Here is a 14,294-nt window from a genome sequence, read left to right on the forward strand (position 1 = left end):
GGGATTGGCTCTCCTGAGAAGTGCCAGTTTCTGTGTGAGAACAGAGTTCTGCATGACCTTTGAAACTCAGGAGGACTGGTGGTTTAAATAAATAAGCAAATGCCAGTTTACGTTTGTTCAATGAAGACATTCCATTAGACTCAGTCACAGTTGCAAAATAGAAATACGTTGGGGCCCTTTTCCAAAATTAACGTTGGAATAGAATTTACGTTAGCGTTGTAAAATAACATCTTGACAGGCACGTGCAGAACTTTTCAGAGAACGTTTCCTGACCTTGTGATACCACTGGTCTGTAATGAGCTTTGTTATAAATAAGGAGATTCCATTCTTTTTTTTTTCCCTCTAGAAGATAGCTGCCCTTATTTGATAATACTTAAATCATTTTTCTTTATAAATTGAATATTGATTTCACTTCCATTTGGTATTTTCAGATCTCTTCTCAGATGTCTTGTAATACAGCATAAAACTCAGTGGTACAAAAATAACCTCAATGGTACAGTTATGTTTACCAAAATTATTTGAAAAATATAGTTTATTAGGAAATGAACATCTGCAGTTGAACAACTTACTTATTCAGTCAAAATATTTGCCATTTTGTAGGCAAATATGGAAAGATCGTAGTCATCGTTGAAATGCCTTCAGGCACTTCAACAGATCTGTGTGATTTATTTCTGTTTCAGAAGCAAACATGAATAATTTAACAAAGGAAGCTCAGCATTTTATTTTATTTATTTATTTAAATGGGGATTGAACCCAGGACCTTGTGCATGCTAAGCATGTGCTCTACCACTGCGCTATTCCCACCACCCCACCTCCTGCCATCGGAAGATGAGCACTTTAAAATTCAGCTCTTTTATTTATAAGTGTGAACTTTCTTTGAAATAAGAATAACAGTACAGTATCTTGTTGAGGTGGACAGAATACCCTGAAGATTCTGTTTGTAGACACTTGGAAAAACAAACCTAATGTCTTCATCAAAAGTGATCATGTTTGTTTCTCGGGGTCTTAGAGCCCTGCCAAGCATGTTCATTCATTCAGAAACTGCTTTTATCCAGCACCTTCCATGATCAAAGCAAAAGCTCATTCCAGGCAAGGAGGTACAAAGGTCCTGCCTTCAAAGACCCCAACAGTAGAGGTAAGATGTATGTAAAAATAGCCCCAAAGCAGAACGTTCTGGATTGAGTGGCTTAAGAGACAACTGAGTGTCATGGATTTAGGTGGAGGCTGAGCAGGAATCTGCCTGGATAATCCTGCGTTGCCTCTGGGTACCTCATCGGATCCACCCTAGGGGATGGAGGAAACAGCCCAAGACCTGTTTTCACAGAGTCATCTTCAGATCTCATTTAGAAGGGCGGAAATGTCATATAAGTTATTAAAATCTGTTTCATGATGTTGTACATAAGCATCAGCATCTTATTTTTGGAACTTTTTCCAAGTTCTTAACAAAAAGCTCTTTAGTGAATTAAGAAATTCCTTTTAAAACTTTTGTAGATCCCCAAATGATAACGATCCGTTTTTAATCCATCCCAATGGTGAGGTTTTGTCTATATTAGGAAGTGGTACACTATAGCAGGAACAAGGCCAGACGGATGCCTTTTTCATCTCTGTGACGTGGTCTCTTCCTCTGCAGCACGAATCTGACACTTTCTGTGGGAAGGAATGAGGTGGAGACAGCAGACTGGCCCTTAAATAGAGCTCAGGTCTTGAATTCCTAGGACCCATGTGGCCATGAGACTGAGGAAATGAATTTTTAGTTTCATTTAATTTTAATTAATTTAAAATGGAAAAACTTCTGTATCAAGCAGCAGAGTCCTAGGCCAGGAAGCTACGGTTCCACTGAAATTTGAAGTGGTCTGAGTGAATGTGGGCTCTGAAGACTATGCCTGGGGGTCTTAGGTGAGGTTGGGCTTGAGATTGGTGCTCCTGAGGCGTCGGTCCCCCAGCACAATTACCTTTAGCCCAGAGTGTCCTCTTCCTGCCCCCACCCTGCCACCTCAGTGCCTGTGGGGTCCCCAGGTGAAGCCTTCAGGGGACGGGGTGCTCACATGCAGAGTGGCCTGGGGAAGGTCACTGGAGCCGGCTGGAACTGTGCCCAGAAGGCTGTGCGGCCAAGGCAGCCAAGTCCAAGGCTCACCGGCTCAGGGGCAGCTCCCCTGGGGATGAATGAGCCCCACTGCGGGTCTGCTTCTAAGATGCCCCCCACCTCACCACCCCCACAGACTTCTACCCTCACAGCTAAACTGGGCCCAGTTCAGCAAGCTGTGATTCAATCTCTCATTCAATCTCTCTTACTTTTCTGTTGGGAATGATTTACTAAGGGGAGAAACCATTGTACTGTGTGATGCGTTTGGGGACCTTGTGGAAAAACAGGCCAGAGGCTGTTTGTTTGGAGGGCTTGGCTGGCAGCCAGCGGGTGAAGGTTTTGGGGCCGGATCCCAGGGCAGGGCAGAAATCTCTGCCTGTCTCCAAAGAGTTAACAGGAGCAGGTGACGTCAGTCCTGATCTTTATCCCGCTGAACTGGAACAACCCCACGCCTCCTCCTCCTCCTCCTCCTCCTCCTCCTTCTTGCAGGGGTCTGTGCTCATTGGCTGTTGGAGGGACTTACAGTGAGCAGACTTTTTTCAATTAAGTAAAAGGGCAGGGCTGAGGCAGCCAATGACAGCTGCGCCCCAGGATATCTTGTGCCTGTGTGCCGGGCCAGGCAGCATTCCCCGGTCTCCACGCCGCCTGAACCTGCTCCAGTGGTGGCCTCGCACCGGCTCCTGTCAGCATGCTTTGCCTGTGCCTGTATATGCCAGTCCTCGGGGAGGCTCAGACCGAGTTCCAGTACTTCGAATCCAAGGGACTTCCCGCCGAGCTGAAGTCCATCTTCAAACTCAGTGTCTTTATCCCCTCCCAGGAGGTCTCCACCTACCGCCAGTGGAAGCAGGTCTGTGCAGGGCGCGAGAGGCAGTGAGCATTTCATCAGTGTCGGAGTGAACGGATGAGTGGTGGTAGCGGGTACGCACGCCTCAGTGTGCCCACCATTCCAGGGGAGAGAATATCCCAAGTGTGCCAGTTTTTTCCCCAGCTGTCATGTGGCTGTAGCCGGCTAAAGCTGCATCACTGGAATGATGGGCTCTCATGTGACTCCCAAGGAGGCCTGGAATTACAGGGGAGGCACTTGTGGGAGGTGGAAAGGAATTCTCTTGCAGAGGGCGGGGTTCTAAGCAGTACAGGGCCAGGAAGTCGGGGCACAGTCTGGCTGCTGCAGGGCTCTTTCTCTGAGCCTGAGGGGCAGAGGGAGGGGAAGACCCCTCACTGGAGGCCCAGGGCTTGGTGGCTATGGCGGCTGGAGCTGGCAGGGCTGTGCTTTGGGTGAAACAAAGCAACAGGCAGCAGTGGGTGGTGAAGGGAGGTGTCTCTGGAGCAGGAGGTGGCAGAAATCATTACCATTTTTAAATACTGGGAAACAGTTACAGGGTCTCTGGGGGTCACCTGCCTTGTAAAGGGACACCCTGACTTCTCCTTTTATCAGATCCCACGCTGTCCCCCAGTGCTCATGATGGCAGTGCAGGTCAGAGGTCATGCAGGGGGTGATGATTTGCATATCCTAGGAGGGAGACAGGGCTGAGGTGGAGGCGAGGACTTAGAATATCTTGAAATCAGCTGTCTGAGCACATCCTTGGGTTGTCTGTATCACGGGGCACCCACACAACGAGGATCATGGATCGCGTTGGAGGCAGAGCCGCCCAGATCCAATGAGCTTCATGCCTACTGCTCCCTCCTCCCTAAGTGACATGGAGATTCTATTTCCGCTCCTGCCATAAATCTAGGATGATAACCTATATGTAATCTGTATCATTCTTGGCAGAGAGCACAAATGTCTGCAGGAAGTTAACGTAACTCCAGAGAGCTGACAGAACTTGCACCAGCATCTGTCTCACATTCCAGCCACACCCCCGAGTTGTTCTTTGGATCATGTTAGGTGACATGGTATCTGTCCAGACCTCCTCCTAGCACCCTTAGTGACTGAGCAGTCACAGCCATCAGGCGATTCAGAGCAGGACCGTGATTGGAATCTTTTGAGAGGGCCACCTAGCCTGGTGGTCCATCAATTTCCAAACCCAGTGGCTCAGAAGACATTGCTTTGTGGATAATGAGTGTATTTCTCGCTGAGAGAATTGGGCAACACTGAGAGACTATAACCATCTTACCTAGGAGACTCTTGGTCCTAGTTTTATGGGGTTGCTGGGTTGGAGTGACTCGTGTGTCCGCCACCTTTCTTGAGATCAACCTTTAGAACGGCAGCCGGATCACTAGGGAGGTGGCTCTGGAGTCCAACAGGCCTGGCTTGAATCCCGCCTACCACTTTCTAGATGTGTGACCTTGGATAAATTACTTAACCTCTCTGAGCTTCTGTTGCCTTCTCTATAAAGGGGGGGAAATGATAGTACTACCTCCTAGAGCTGTTTGCAAGGATTCAGTGGGTTACTGGAGGTAAAGCATTTCGTAGACCCAAGTGCTTGTGCTTTTGTGGCAAACTTCCAGTTGCTGAGCATCTAAAACGGACTGCAGCTGCTGAACAAAGCACAGATTTTTTTGAAACCTCACTTCCCAGAAACCGTGTCTCTTAAAGCCTCCTTGGGTCACTGAACTACTCCTGAGTAGAGCTGCCCTGCTTTTTAGTGCTGGTTAAGGGAGCTGAGGTTGGTTATAACATCAGGCTCCCCTGAGATCCGAGACAGCCACCAAGCACATGTGCAAGAGTAGTTCCTGTGGCTCTTACCGCTCCTCCATCGTCCAGGAGTTCTCTCTGGCAGGGTTTCCACCAAGCAGGCATTGGCAGGGGGCAGCTCTGCCCTGTCCCTTCTTCACCCTGGTCACCCAGTTGTTCTTGGGCCAGTGCCACTTTTAGGGATAAAAAGAGCAAGCTGCAGAGTTTCTGATGGAATCTGGAGCCCCAAGGCCACCCCACGTTTGGGCAGAGAGCACGTGGGGCAGAGGCCTGGCTCCAGGGACAGAGCTGCAGGGGAGCCAGGCAGCTGACCTGGTGGGACAAGTTGGTCTTCAGAACACATGGGACGAGAAAGCCTCTGTCTGAAGGGTTCCTCCTGGGGGCTCCTTTTCCCTCTTTGCTTGTGAGGGAAGCAAGGTGGACTCCTGGCTGGGTTCTGGCTGGCCCTTGGGGATCCAGGTGGTGGCCCTGGGAGTGGAGGAGGGGAAGCATCTCAGGTCACTAGGGCCACCTCTGTTCACGGACAAGCAGTTGTCTCCTTGGGTCAGGGCACCACAAGGGACAGGAAAAACTGGGGTGTGAGCTCAAGGACGAAACCTTACTTTTATTTTCTAGAAAATTGTACAGGCTGGTGACAAAGACCTCGATGGACAGCTAGACTTTGAAGAATTTGTCCATTATCTCCAAGATCACGAGAAGAAGCTGAGGCTGGTGTTCAAGAGTTTGGACAAAAAGAATGATGGTGAGCATTGCCTCCGGAGCCGGCGGCCGACCCCCTCATAGGCCTCCCCGCCAGCCTGGCTCCGGGCTCACAGCCTCTGTTGTTCCAGGGCGGATCGACGCGCAGGAGATCATGCAGTCCCTGCGGGACCTGGGAGTCAAGATATCTGAACAGCAGGCAGAAAAAATTCTCAAGAGGTGAGTGCATGGCCAGCCTCTATTTCATTTAACAAAAGTGTGACGAAAGAAAGGTTCTTGGACTAACTCTGTGTATTGACCTTGTTCTTCGAACTTTGGCTTTTGATGCCTGGAAGGGGTGAATAAGTAACCCCTCCCAGAGACCAGCCGCTCCCTGGGTTCCAGGTCAGCTCTCAGTTGAAGAATTACAGATCACCTGGCAGGGTGCCCAGGCAGCAGTGACCCATAAAGAGAAAGACTAGTGGGGGGATTTTAGTAGATGCAGGGTGAGCCGGGAGCACCCTTCTCTGCCTGGTGGTGAGGGGGCAGGGCTCACGTGGCAGTCCTCCATGCAGAGTAATTTCCTCTTAACAGCAGAATCAGTGTGCTGCCCCTCCGGGAAGCCCATGGGTGAGTGGTGGTCCTAGGGGCCGGCATCCTTGTTGCTGTGCTGGGAAGTCACACAGAGTAGCCCTGGAGCCACTTCCTGTCTTCCGAGGCTCCAGGGATCCCTGGGGCCCAAGGCCGGCTGGGCAGGGACAGCAGCCTCTTGCCCTCGCTTCCCCAGCGCCACGGGTGCGTGTCCTCGTGCTGTGCCGCGCTGTGTGTGCTTGCCTCACTCTGCTCAGAGCACTTATTTGTGTGTTTCTCCTCTCTCCTCTGCATCCTCCTTTGTCTGTCTGTCAGAATACGAACGGGCCACTTCTGGGGCCCTGTCACCTAGTAAGTATCCGTGTCACCCCGGGGACCGCCTCCCTCCTTGACCTCTGTGCCTGACCAGAGCGGGGTTCTTGTGGGCCGTGATACCCATTTTTGTGCAAAGTGGGGCGTGGAGCCACCCTGCCTTTTCTCCTCGGGGGCAGAGACGCCTTCCATGGTTTCCTGGTGGCCACGAGCCTGCCCTTGGCTCCCCTGGAGGTGGGAAGTGTGGCTGACAGGTGAGGCCTGTTGACACGTGGGCGACCGTGCGTTTGTCTTGCAGCATGGACAAGAACGGCACCATGACCATCGACTGGAACGAGTGGAGAGACTACCACCTCCTGCATCCCGTGGAAAACATCCCCGAGATCATCCTGTACTGGAAACATTCCACGGTGAGGCCCGCGCACCCGGGGCCTGAAGGCGGGTTCACAGGGTCCCCTCTGCCCAGCGTCAGACCCCATCCCGGTGGGGGTCCCTCTTCAGCAGCAGGACTGTCCATTCCTCCCCCGGCCCCACGGAGCCTTCCAATTCCTACGTGCCGGCCAACCTGAACGGCTCACCCGTTCCCCAAACACAAGGTTCCCTCTTTCTGACGCCCTCCCGTCTACATGCTGCCTGTTCCTCAAGGTCCACTTAAAGCACCTCCCTGCTCCTGCTCTTCTCCCAGAGCCAGTGTGATTCCTCCCAGGAGGCAGTAGGGGGCTACTCTATAGAGATCAAATAGCGGGGCTCGAAGTTTCTTGGGTCATTTCTGTTGCAAAAGGATCCGTCCCCACAGCCGCACACATGCTGGTCTTTCACGCCCGGTCAGAAATACACAGAGCTCCGCCCCCCGACTGGTAGCGACCACATGACCGCGTCGAACCCCTGCCCGTGAGCACCCCTTTCTGCTGGTCCCTGCTGAGCGCCCCTGACTGCAGCCTTACCCACCTGGACTGTGGGCTCCGGAGGGGAGGCCGCCGGCGCTCCTCCTCCCCTGCTCCTGTAGTGCCCTCAGGGGACACCTGGCGTCTTTGTTGGGTGAGACTAAGCCGACGCTCCATGGGGAGGAGGGGGCTGACCCATGGGTCTGGCTGGCAGCCCCAGGGTCAGAGCCGAGCCGGCTCTGCCTGATGCCGCCCAGGAGAGAGAGTGTTACACAGGCATTGCAACCCTCTCATGTTTGCAGAAGCCTTGCATAATGTTCTGCCAGCGTGATCCAGTTACACATCAGGTTTCAGAAGAATTTTTACCCTTTACTTGATCCTTTCAGTACAGCCAGCCTGGTGATGCTCAGCTGAAATGCCTTTGTAAGCTGTTCTTGCCACAGCCCCTGGCAGTGTTGGAAAGGGCTGTCCGCCTGGCTTTGTACCCACTTTCTTACAGCTGTGCTCTAAGATTCTAACCTGGGCCTCTCCGAGGCCACAAAGAGCCCAGAGCTCTGCCACCTTCACACAGAGAAGGGGAAGGGGCCACATCAGTCTCCCACCCAGAGTCCTTGGCATCCTCACCATCTGTGTGGCCCCTTGGGTTGTCATCCATTCTAGACAGTGGGAGGTGGTGGACCTAGCTGTCTGCCAGTAGTTCTGCCTCCATCAGGAGCCTGCTTGATTTATCTTTGTTGGTCTTGCTCACAGATCTTTGATGTAGGTGAGAATCTGACAGTCCCCGATGAGTTCACAATGGAGGAGAGGCAGACAGGGATGTGGTGGAGACACCTGGTGGCCGGCGGTGGGGCGGGGGCCGTATCCAGAACCTGCACGGCCCCCCTGGACAGACTCAAGGTGCTCATGCAGGTACGCAGGAGACTGGCCCCCCAGCCGCCTGGTTCCACCTGGGGGCTCTGGGTGGATTGGTTTCCCTTCCTTGACTGGGACCCTGCTTTGGGCCCATACTTTTTTAACCCAGTAAATTAGATTGGAATTACTGCTCCCACAAGGGTGACATTAGATCCAGGCATAGGTGACCTTTTGCACATAGCTGATCTAATTTTATCTGAGGCCCTTATGCCGGGGTCACATTACAGGACTGCAATGTGGGCAGAAGACCCCAGTGAGAACTGGGGTGTGGCAGGGACCTGATTCCTTAGGTGCATCTTACGTAGGCCAGCACACGGGGGGTGGCGCGAGTGGCTGCTCACCTGACCCAGATGCCATTACCTTGATCGGACACCTGACTCCACGTCCACAGGGCAGAGATTAGCTGGACCCACGTCAGGGGCCAGGTTGTGAAATCGGCCTGCATGAGGACACACCGTTACATTTCATTGTCGTCTAAATGGTGGCCAGTCACCCTCTTGTCTCCTCGCTTGTGTTTTGGCACTTTTTATGCCAGGAGACCTGCTCAGAGGAGGCGATATCCTTTCCTGCTCCCTCCGCCCTCCTGGGTCTGCCTGGGTTTGAGCAAGGACTGTGGACGGAAGAATGAGAGCTCCCCTCTAGTGCTGAAATCAGGGAGGCGGGGTGGTCCAGGGAGAGGCGCTCTGGGCCTAGAACTCTACTAGGGTCTGACTCCCCCAGCTGGGTGACCTTGGGCAAGTCACTTCACCCCCAGGACCCCATGCCTCTGCAAACTGAGGGGCTCAAACAAACTGCCTCATCAGTTTGTTCTTCTTAGCCAAACCCCCAGGAGTGCCCGAGAGATCCGAAGCAGTCCTTGGGTGAAATGACATAAGTAATAAGTAATGGGGGCAGGGACATAGGTTGGCTGTGGTTTGATGGTCGTTGAAGCTCATTATGGGTTCAGGAAGCTCACTATATAATTCTCTATACTTGTGTATGTTTGAAAATTTTCTATAATAAAAAGCTTTTTCTTCTTTTTCTGTAATTTTAAAAACTAGTCCTTGTGGAGGTGTTTAACATGATGTTGGCACCAGCAGGTGCACAGTAAAGTCTAGTTGGACCACGTTTTATTCTCAGGGTGCTGAGTCAGTCTCAGAATACCAAGAGCGACAGGGCCTGCCTGCCAGCCTCCATCTTGACTCTTCTTCCTGTGGCCGCTGAGCTCCTTCTGACCATTTGTCCTTCCCTCCCCAGGTCCATGCCTCCCGCAGCAACAACATGTGCATCGTGGGTGGGTTCACCCAGATGATTCGAGAAGGAGGGGCCAAGTCACTCTGGCGGGGCAACGGCATCAACGTACTCAAAATTGCCCCTGAGTCGGCCATCAAATTCATGGCCTACGAGCAGGTGAAGACCCAGCTCCCCAGGGAGAGTCACCAGTCAGCAGCTGCTTCCTCAGCTTTCCCTGGAGTGAGGTCCCCACCCTGTTGATTCCCCAGAACCTGGAGCCAGTCCTGGTTCCTGAGGGACAGGACAGCAGGGTGAGGTGGGCAGGAAAAGGCCTGGGTCTGACCCCAGCTCTACCATCAGTTCCCCTGCAGGCCTGTCCTTTCCATTTCTGTGCAGCATCAAAAGTGCCAGGGGTACCAGGTCTCAGCTAAACTCGACCGGCTCCTTGAGGGAGGGTGGGGCGGGAGCAGGGCTGCTTGTCTCTGGAGTTCATCAGTTTATTTGCTCCTTGTTCCAGATCAAGCGCCTAGTCGGGAGTGACCAGGAGACGCTGAGGATTCACGAGAGGCTTGTGGCAGGGTCCTTGGCAGGGGCCATCGCCCAGAGCAGCATCTACCCGATGGAGGTGAGGGCCACACTGGTCCTGGGGCGGACAGCATGTGGCGGGGGAGACAAGGATGAGGAGTGGGCTGTGCTCATGCTAACGTCACTCCTGTTGGGCCTGCAGGTCCTGAAGACCCGGATGGCCCTGCGCAAGACAGGCCAGTACTCAGGCATGCTGGACTGCGCCAGAAAGATCCTGGCCAGAGAGGGCATGTCTGCCTTCTACAAGGGCTACGTTCCCAACATGCTGGGGATCATCCCGTATGCGGGAATAGACCTGGCCGTCTACGAGGTGAGGCCCCAGAGTGCTCAGGCCCCTCGAACAGCAGGAGAGATTCAGAAACTCCTTCCTAGCCATGTGTCAGGACCCCGACCCCCACCAGCTCCCTGCAGTTGTCTCCTTCCCTGATAGGCCACTGGGGACAGCTGGGACAAGGAACAGCAGCAGAGGTTCCTCCCAGACCCAGCTGTTTATTGCACAGGTCTTGTCACACTGCCTCCCTCTGGCAGCCCCCAAGTCCTGCAGCCCCAGGGGCTTGGCAGGCAGATCTACAGAACACAATGCCCTGGGAGCTTCCTGGGCCCCCAGAAGACTCCAAAGCACAGGAGTCAGGCTCTCTGGGGAGGGAGGGGGGTGCTGTCCCCACCTCATCCCTGCTCCCTGTCCTATCCAGGAATCCCCAGCGACAGCAGAAACAGAGGGCAAGCAGGCCAGGAGCCCAGCAAGCCCCAGGCTGGCCCAGGCCACGCGAATCAGGTTACAGTGGCCTGGTGGATCCCATGTGACGGGAAATGCCTCCTGTGTGGATCCAGTAACTGTCCCCAGCCCCCCAGTCTAACTGCCTCACAAGCTCTTCCTTCCTGGGGTTTGCAGCACTTTGGCTCATCCCGGCTCCCCTCTCCCTTCCAGACGCTCAAGAATGCCTGGCTGCAGCGCTATGCGGTGAACAGTGCAGACCCCGGCGTTTTTGTGCTCCTGGCCTGTGGCACCATGTCCAGCACTTGCGGCCAGCTGGCCAGCTACCCACTGGCCCTGGTCAGGACACGGATGCAGGCCCAAGGTAAGGCTGGTCCTAGGCCAGTCAGTCCCCAGGGTCCCATCTCCCCAGGCAGGTGGGGACCTAGGGAGGAGCTGGCGAATGGCCTCTGATGGGCATCCTCTCTCACTGCAGCCTCCATTGAGGGCGCCCCGGAGGTGACCATGAGCAGCCTCTTCAAACAGATCCTGCGGACCGAGGGGGCCTTTGGCCTGTACCGGGGGCTGGCCCCCAACTTCATGAAGGTGATCCCCGCCGTGAGCATCAGCTACGTGGTGTACGAGAACCTGAAGATCACCTTGGGCGTGCAGTCGCGGTGACGGGAGGGAGGGCAGCTCCGCCCGCGGACTCGCTGATCCTGGGCCTGCAGCCCTGGGATGTGTAGCCATCTCATTCTGTGAATGTGCCAACACTAAGCTGACTTAAGCCAAGCTGTGAAATCCCTGGGATGCGCCTGCCCAGGAGAGGGGAAGAGCTGGCAGGCCCACTGGGTTTGCCCTGCTGTCCCTGGCCGACCCCTGTGTCTGTTCCAGGAAGACCCGTGGGCATCCCTTGGGGTCTAGGGCTCAGCAGGACACAGGCTCATGCGCGTGGGGACAGAATGTTTCCTGCAGTGCCTGCCAAGCAGCAGGGCTGGGAGGCCAGCTTAGTTTTTTCATCGTGTCCTCGCGGCCTGACCATTGGCGCCGGCCGCCTTCTGGGCTGCTGGGCATCTTCCCCAGGCCCACCTTGCTTCCTTCTTCGCTGCTGTTACAAATGGTAGAGGGAGGGCCACTAGCCCACTCCCCACGCCCTCCTCACTCCTCTCCCCTCAGTCTGTGGGGAAGAGTCGTTCTACCTGACCTACAGTCTTGCTGCTGGCTGGGTTGTGCAGGGAAGGGGGAGGAGTCTGGCTTCTGAGCTCCCTCATCTGAGCCCCGCTATTGGCTTCTGGGCTGCCTCTGATGGGCACCTGGATGCGCATGTGCCTGGGGTGGGCAAGGGGCTGCCTTGCATTCTGGCGCATGGCTGCACGGAAGGGCCTCCGCTCCCGGCTGCTGGGGGCTCCTGGGGCTCTGAGCTGGCCCCAGCCTCTGTCAGGACTGGCACCAGCTCAGAACCAACTCCCTGTCCCCGCACTGGCATGAGGGCAGCGGGCATTGTGTTGGAGCAGGAAGGGCAGTTTCTGCTCCAAGTCTGCGTGCCCTGTTGAGAAAGAAAAGGTGTTCAAGGCCTTAATTATGTATTGTTGGGAAAAGGGTTTTGTTCAGAAAGACAAGCTGGACAAATTTGCAAGTTCCGTTCTTCCAGAGGGAAGACAAAGGGAGCCGATGGCTTGGCCAACTGCATTAAAGTCTGTTTCTGATGCCCCGGGGGATACGTGTCCAATCCCAACGGGGACAAAGTGGGACCAGCCTCTCATTCCACTGATGCAACATATCACACTGCTTGGAGCCTATTTATTTCGTATTTATTTGAACAGAGTTATGTCCTAACTATTTTTATAGATTTGTTTAATTAATAGCCTATCATTTTCACATTCATTTTTCATTCGTATTTATGTTCACGGTCGATTGTACCTTCCCAGCACCTGCAAGGTGAGATGGGGAAAGGGAGGAGGGGGCCACGGGAGTCACCCTTCACCCTGCTGTGTCATGTCTGTCCAAAGAAATTCCTCTCGGAACTGGTGACAGAAGAAAGACAAGAAGGCAGAAGGCCCCTGATCCAGGGGAGACAGTCCCTCAGCAGGTCAGGCAGGGTCAGCACCCAGGAAGCCTTAGGATCTGAGGGCTTGACTCGGGGACAGGAAGAGTGGGAGAAATCTCAGCTCTGTTGATGACAGAAGTCCAAATCATTTCTGGACCAGGGGGATTTCTTTATTCACCCTTTTTGAATGACAAAGGCGGTGAGGTGCCTTTCACTGTGAGTTTAGGGTGGGCTCCCCACCCACACCTGTGAAGCGGGCTCCCTCTGTTCCGGGGCCCCCACTGCCTCTGCTCAGTAACGCTGGTCAACGTGCAACTTCGCAGTCCCACTTCCATTGCACTAGAATGGCCTGATGAGGATAATTTAAATAGGATGCAAAGATCAATGCAAAAAATTATTGTGATATAAAGAGTTATAACTGGAATTTGTGGAAAAGCAAATTAAGAAAGGATTGGAAGTTGTCATTTAAAACAGCCTTCTAATAAAGTTGTTTCAAAGCTGATGATGGTTTTTCTGATCTGGGCTTGGCTGTGGGGCCATTTACATGCTGGAATGTGATCCATTTTTCTCATCAGAGAAAATGAGAGAGCTACCCACTCTCAGAGCAGCTACCCGCTCTGGGCTTCTCCAGGCACTCCCCCTTTAAGACGGCTGTTGGATGGCTTCGGGGTTCTCTGACAGGTCACCAGTGCCCCTTGAGTTGCTGAGTCATGGTCCTTCCTCAGCCCTCACCTGGTCCAGCCCATCTTGGGCAGAGCTGATGCCTCCCTCCAGCTTGAAGCACCTCCAGATGCCACTGTGCCCTTCATCCCCTCACTGGCCTCTCTGCCCCAGCCTCAGAGTTGGTTCCTGTCCATCTTCCTGACTTAGAGAGGCTGGGGGGTGCCCTGACAATATTTGCTTTCTGCCTGTGTCCCCAGGAGAGAGTGAGGCCTCGGGACAGGGCACGTGTTTGTAGCTGTGTCTCCAGCACCTCAGTGCCTGGTGCACAGAGTGCTCAGTGAAATGCTCATTAAATAGCTCCACACCCCAGAACCCCACCTCCCGACCCCGGCCGACAGCCCTGGGTTCTATGGGGCCTGGCAGGTGGGGGACTGTAAAGCAGCTTGGGGAACATGCCAGGGGACTCTCATGCAGGGAGGCCCACAAGTGAGCCCGTGTTAAACTGGCATATACCACTTGTGCTGGGTTGAATAGTGTCCCTCCCAAAGTTCGCATCCAGATGTCACCTTATTTGGAAATAGGGTTTTTGTAGATGTCAAAGTGGGGTCATTCTGGATGACAGCAGGCCCCGAGTCCAATATGACTGGTGTCCTTATAAAAGAGGAAGAGTTGGACACAGAGAGCCACGGAAAGAGGCCACACAACGAGCAGAGTTTGGGGTGATAGGTTTACACATCAAGAAATGCCTAGGGTTGCCGGCAGCCAGCTGAAGCAGGGAGCGGGGCAAGGCTGATTTCCCCCTCAGACCCTCTAGAAGGAACCAACCCTGCTGACACCTGGATTTCTGGCCTCCGGCCTCCTGAACTGTGAGGGAATTCATTTCTATTGTTGGCCGTCCAAGTTTGCGGGGATTTGTTACCGCAGCCCTAGGAAGCCAATGTGCCGCTTTCCCAACCACTGGGTCTTGTCAAGCTGGTCCCCCCAACCTGAACCTGCTG

At 53.9% G+C, this 14,294-nt stretch overlaps 1 protein-coding gene across 11 annotated transcripts in view; it reads left to right on the forward strand.

Annotated features, from left to right (window-relative positions):
- SLC25A25 (solute carrier family 25 member 25) overlaps positions 1–13,135 on the forward strand; it is a 31,158-nt gene extending 18,023 nt beyond the window's left edge. For 4 of the 11 annotated variants that reach the window (XM_032478538.1, XM_032478540.1, XM_006181877.3 and 1 more), the window contains 10 exons: positions 5,334–5,460; positions 5,549–5,636; positions 6,303–6,338; positions 6,598–6,709; positions 7,934–8,092; positions 9,332–9,484; positions 9,825–9,932; positions 10,035–10,202; positions 10,821–10,971; positions 11,083–13,135. In XM_032478538.1, the coding sequence (XP_032334429.1) occupies positions 5,334–5,460; positions 5,549–5,636; positions 6,303–6,338; positions 6,598–6,709; positions 7,934–8,092; positions 9,332–9,484; positions 9,825–9,932; positions 10,035–10,202; positions 10,821–10,971; positions 11,083–11,267 (1,287 nt within the window). In that variant the 3' untranslated portion in view covers positions 11,268–13,135. Of the gene's footprint in view, positions 1–2,588; positions 2,931–2,982; positions 3,002–5,333; positions 5,461–5,548; positions 5,637–5,717; positions 6,027–6,302; positions 6,339–6,597; positions 6,710–7,933; positions 8,093–9,331; positions 9,485–9,824; positions 9,933–10,034; positions 10,203–10,820; positions 10,972–11,082 lie in introns of those variants that run through there. The other 7 variants (XM_032478539.1, XM_006181880.3, XM_006181878.3 and 4 more) reach the window with 5 other exon arrangements.
- The last annotated feature ends 1,159 nt before the right edge of the window (positions 13,136–14,294 follow it).

The sequence above is a fragment of the Camelus ferus genome, chromosome 4 (genome assembly GCF_009834535.1).
Source record: "Camelus ferus isolate YT-003-E chromosome 4, BCGSAC_Cfer_1.0, whole genome shotgun sequence".
Classification (NCBI taxonomy): Eukaryota; Metazoa; Chordata; class Mammalia; order Artiodactyla; family Camelidae; genus Camelus; species Camelus ferus.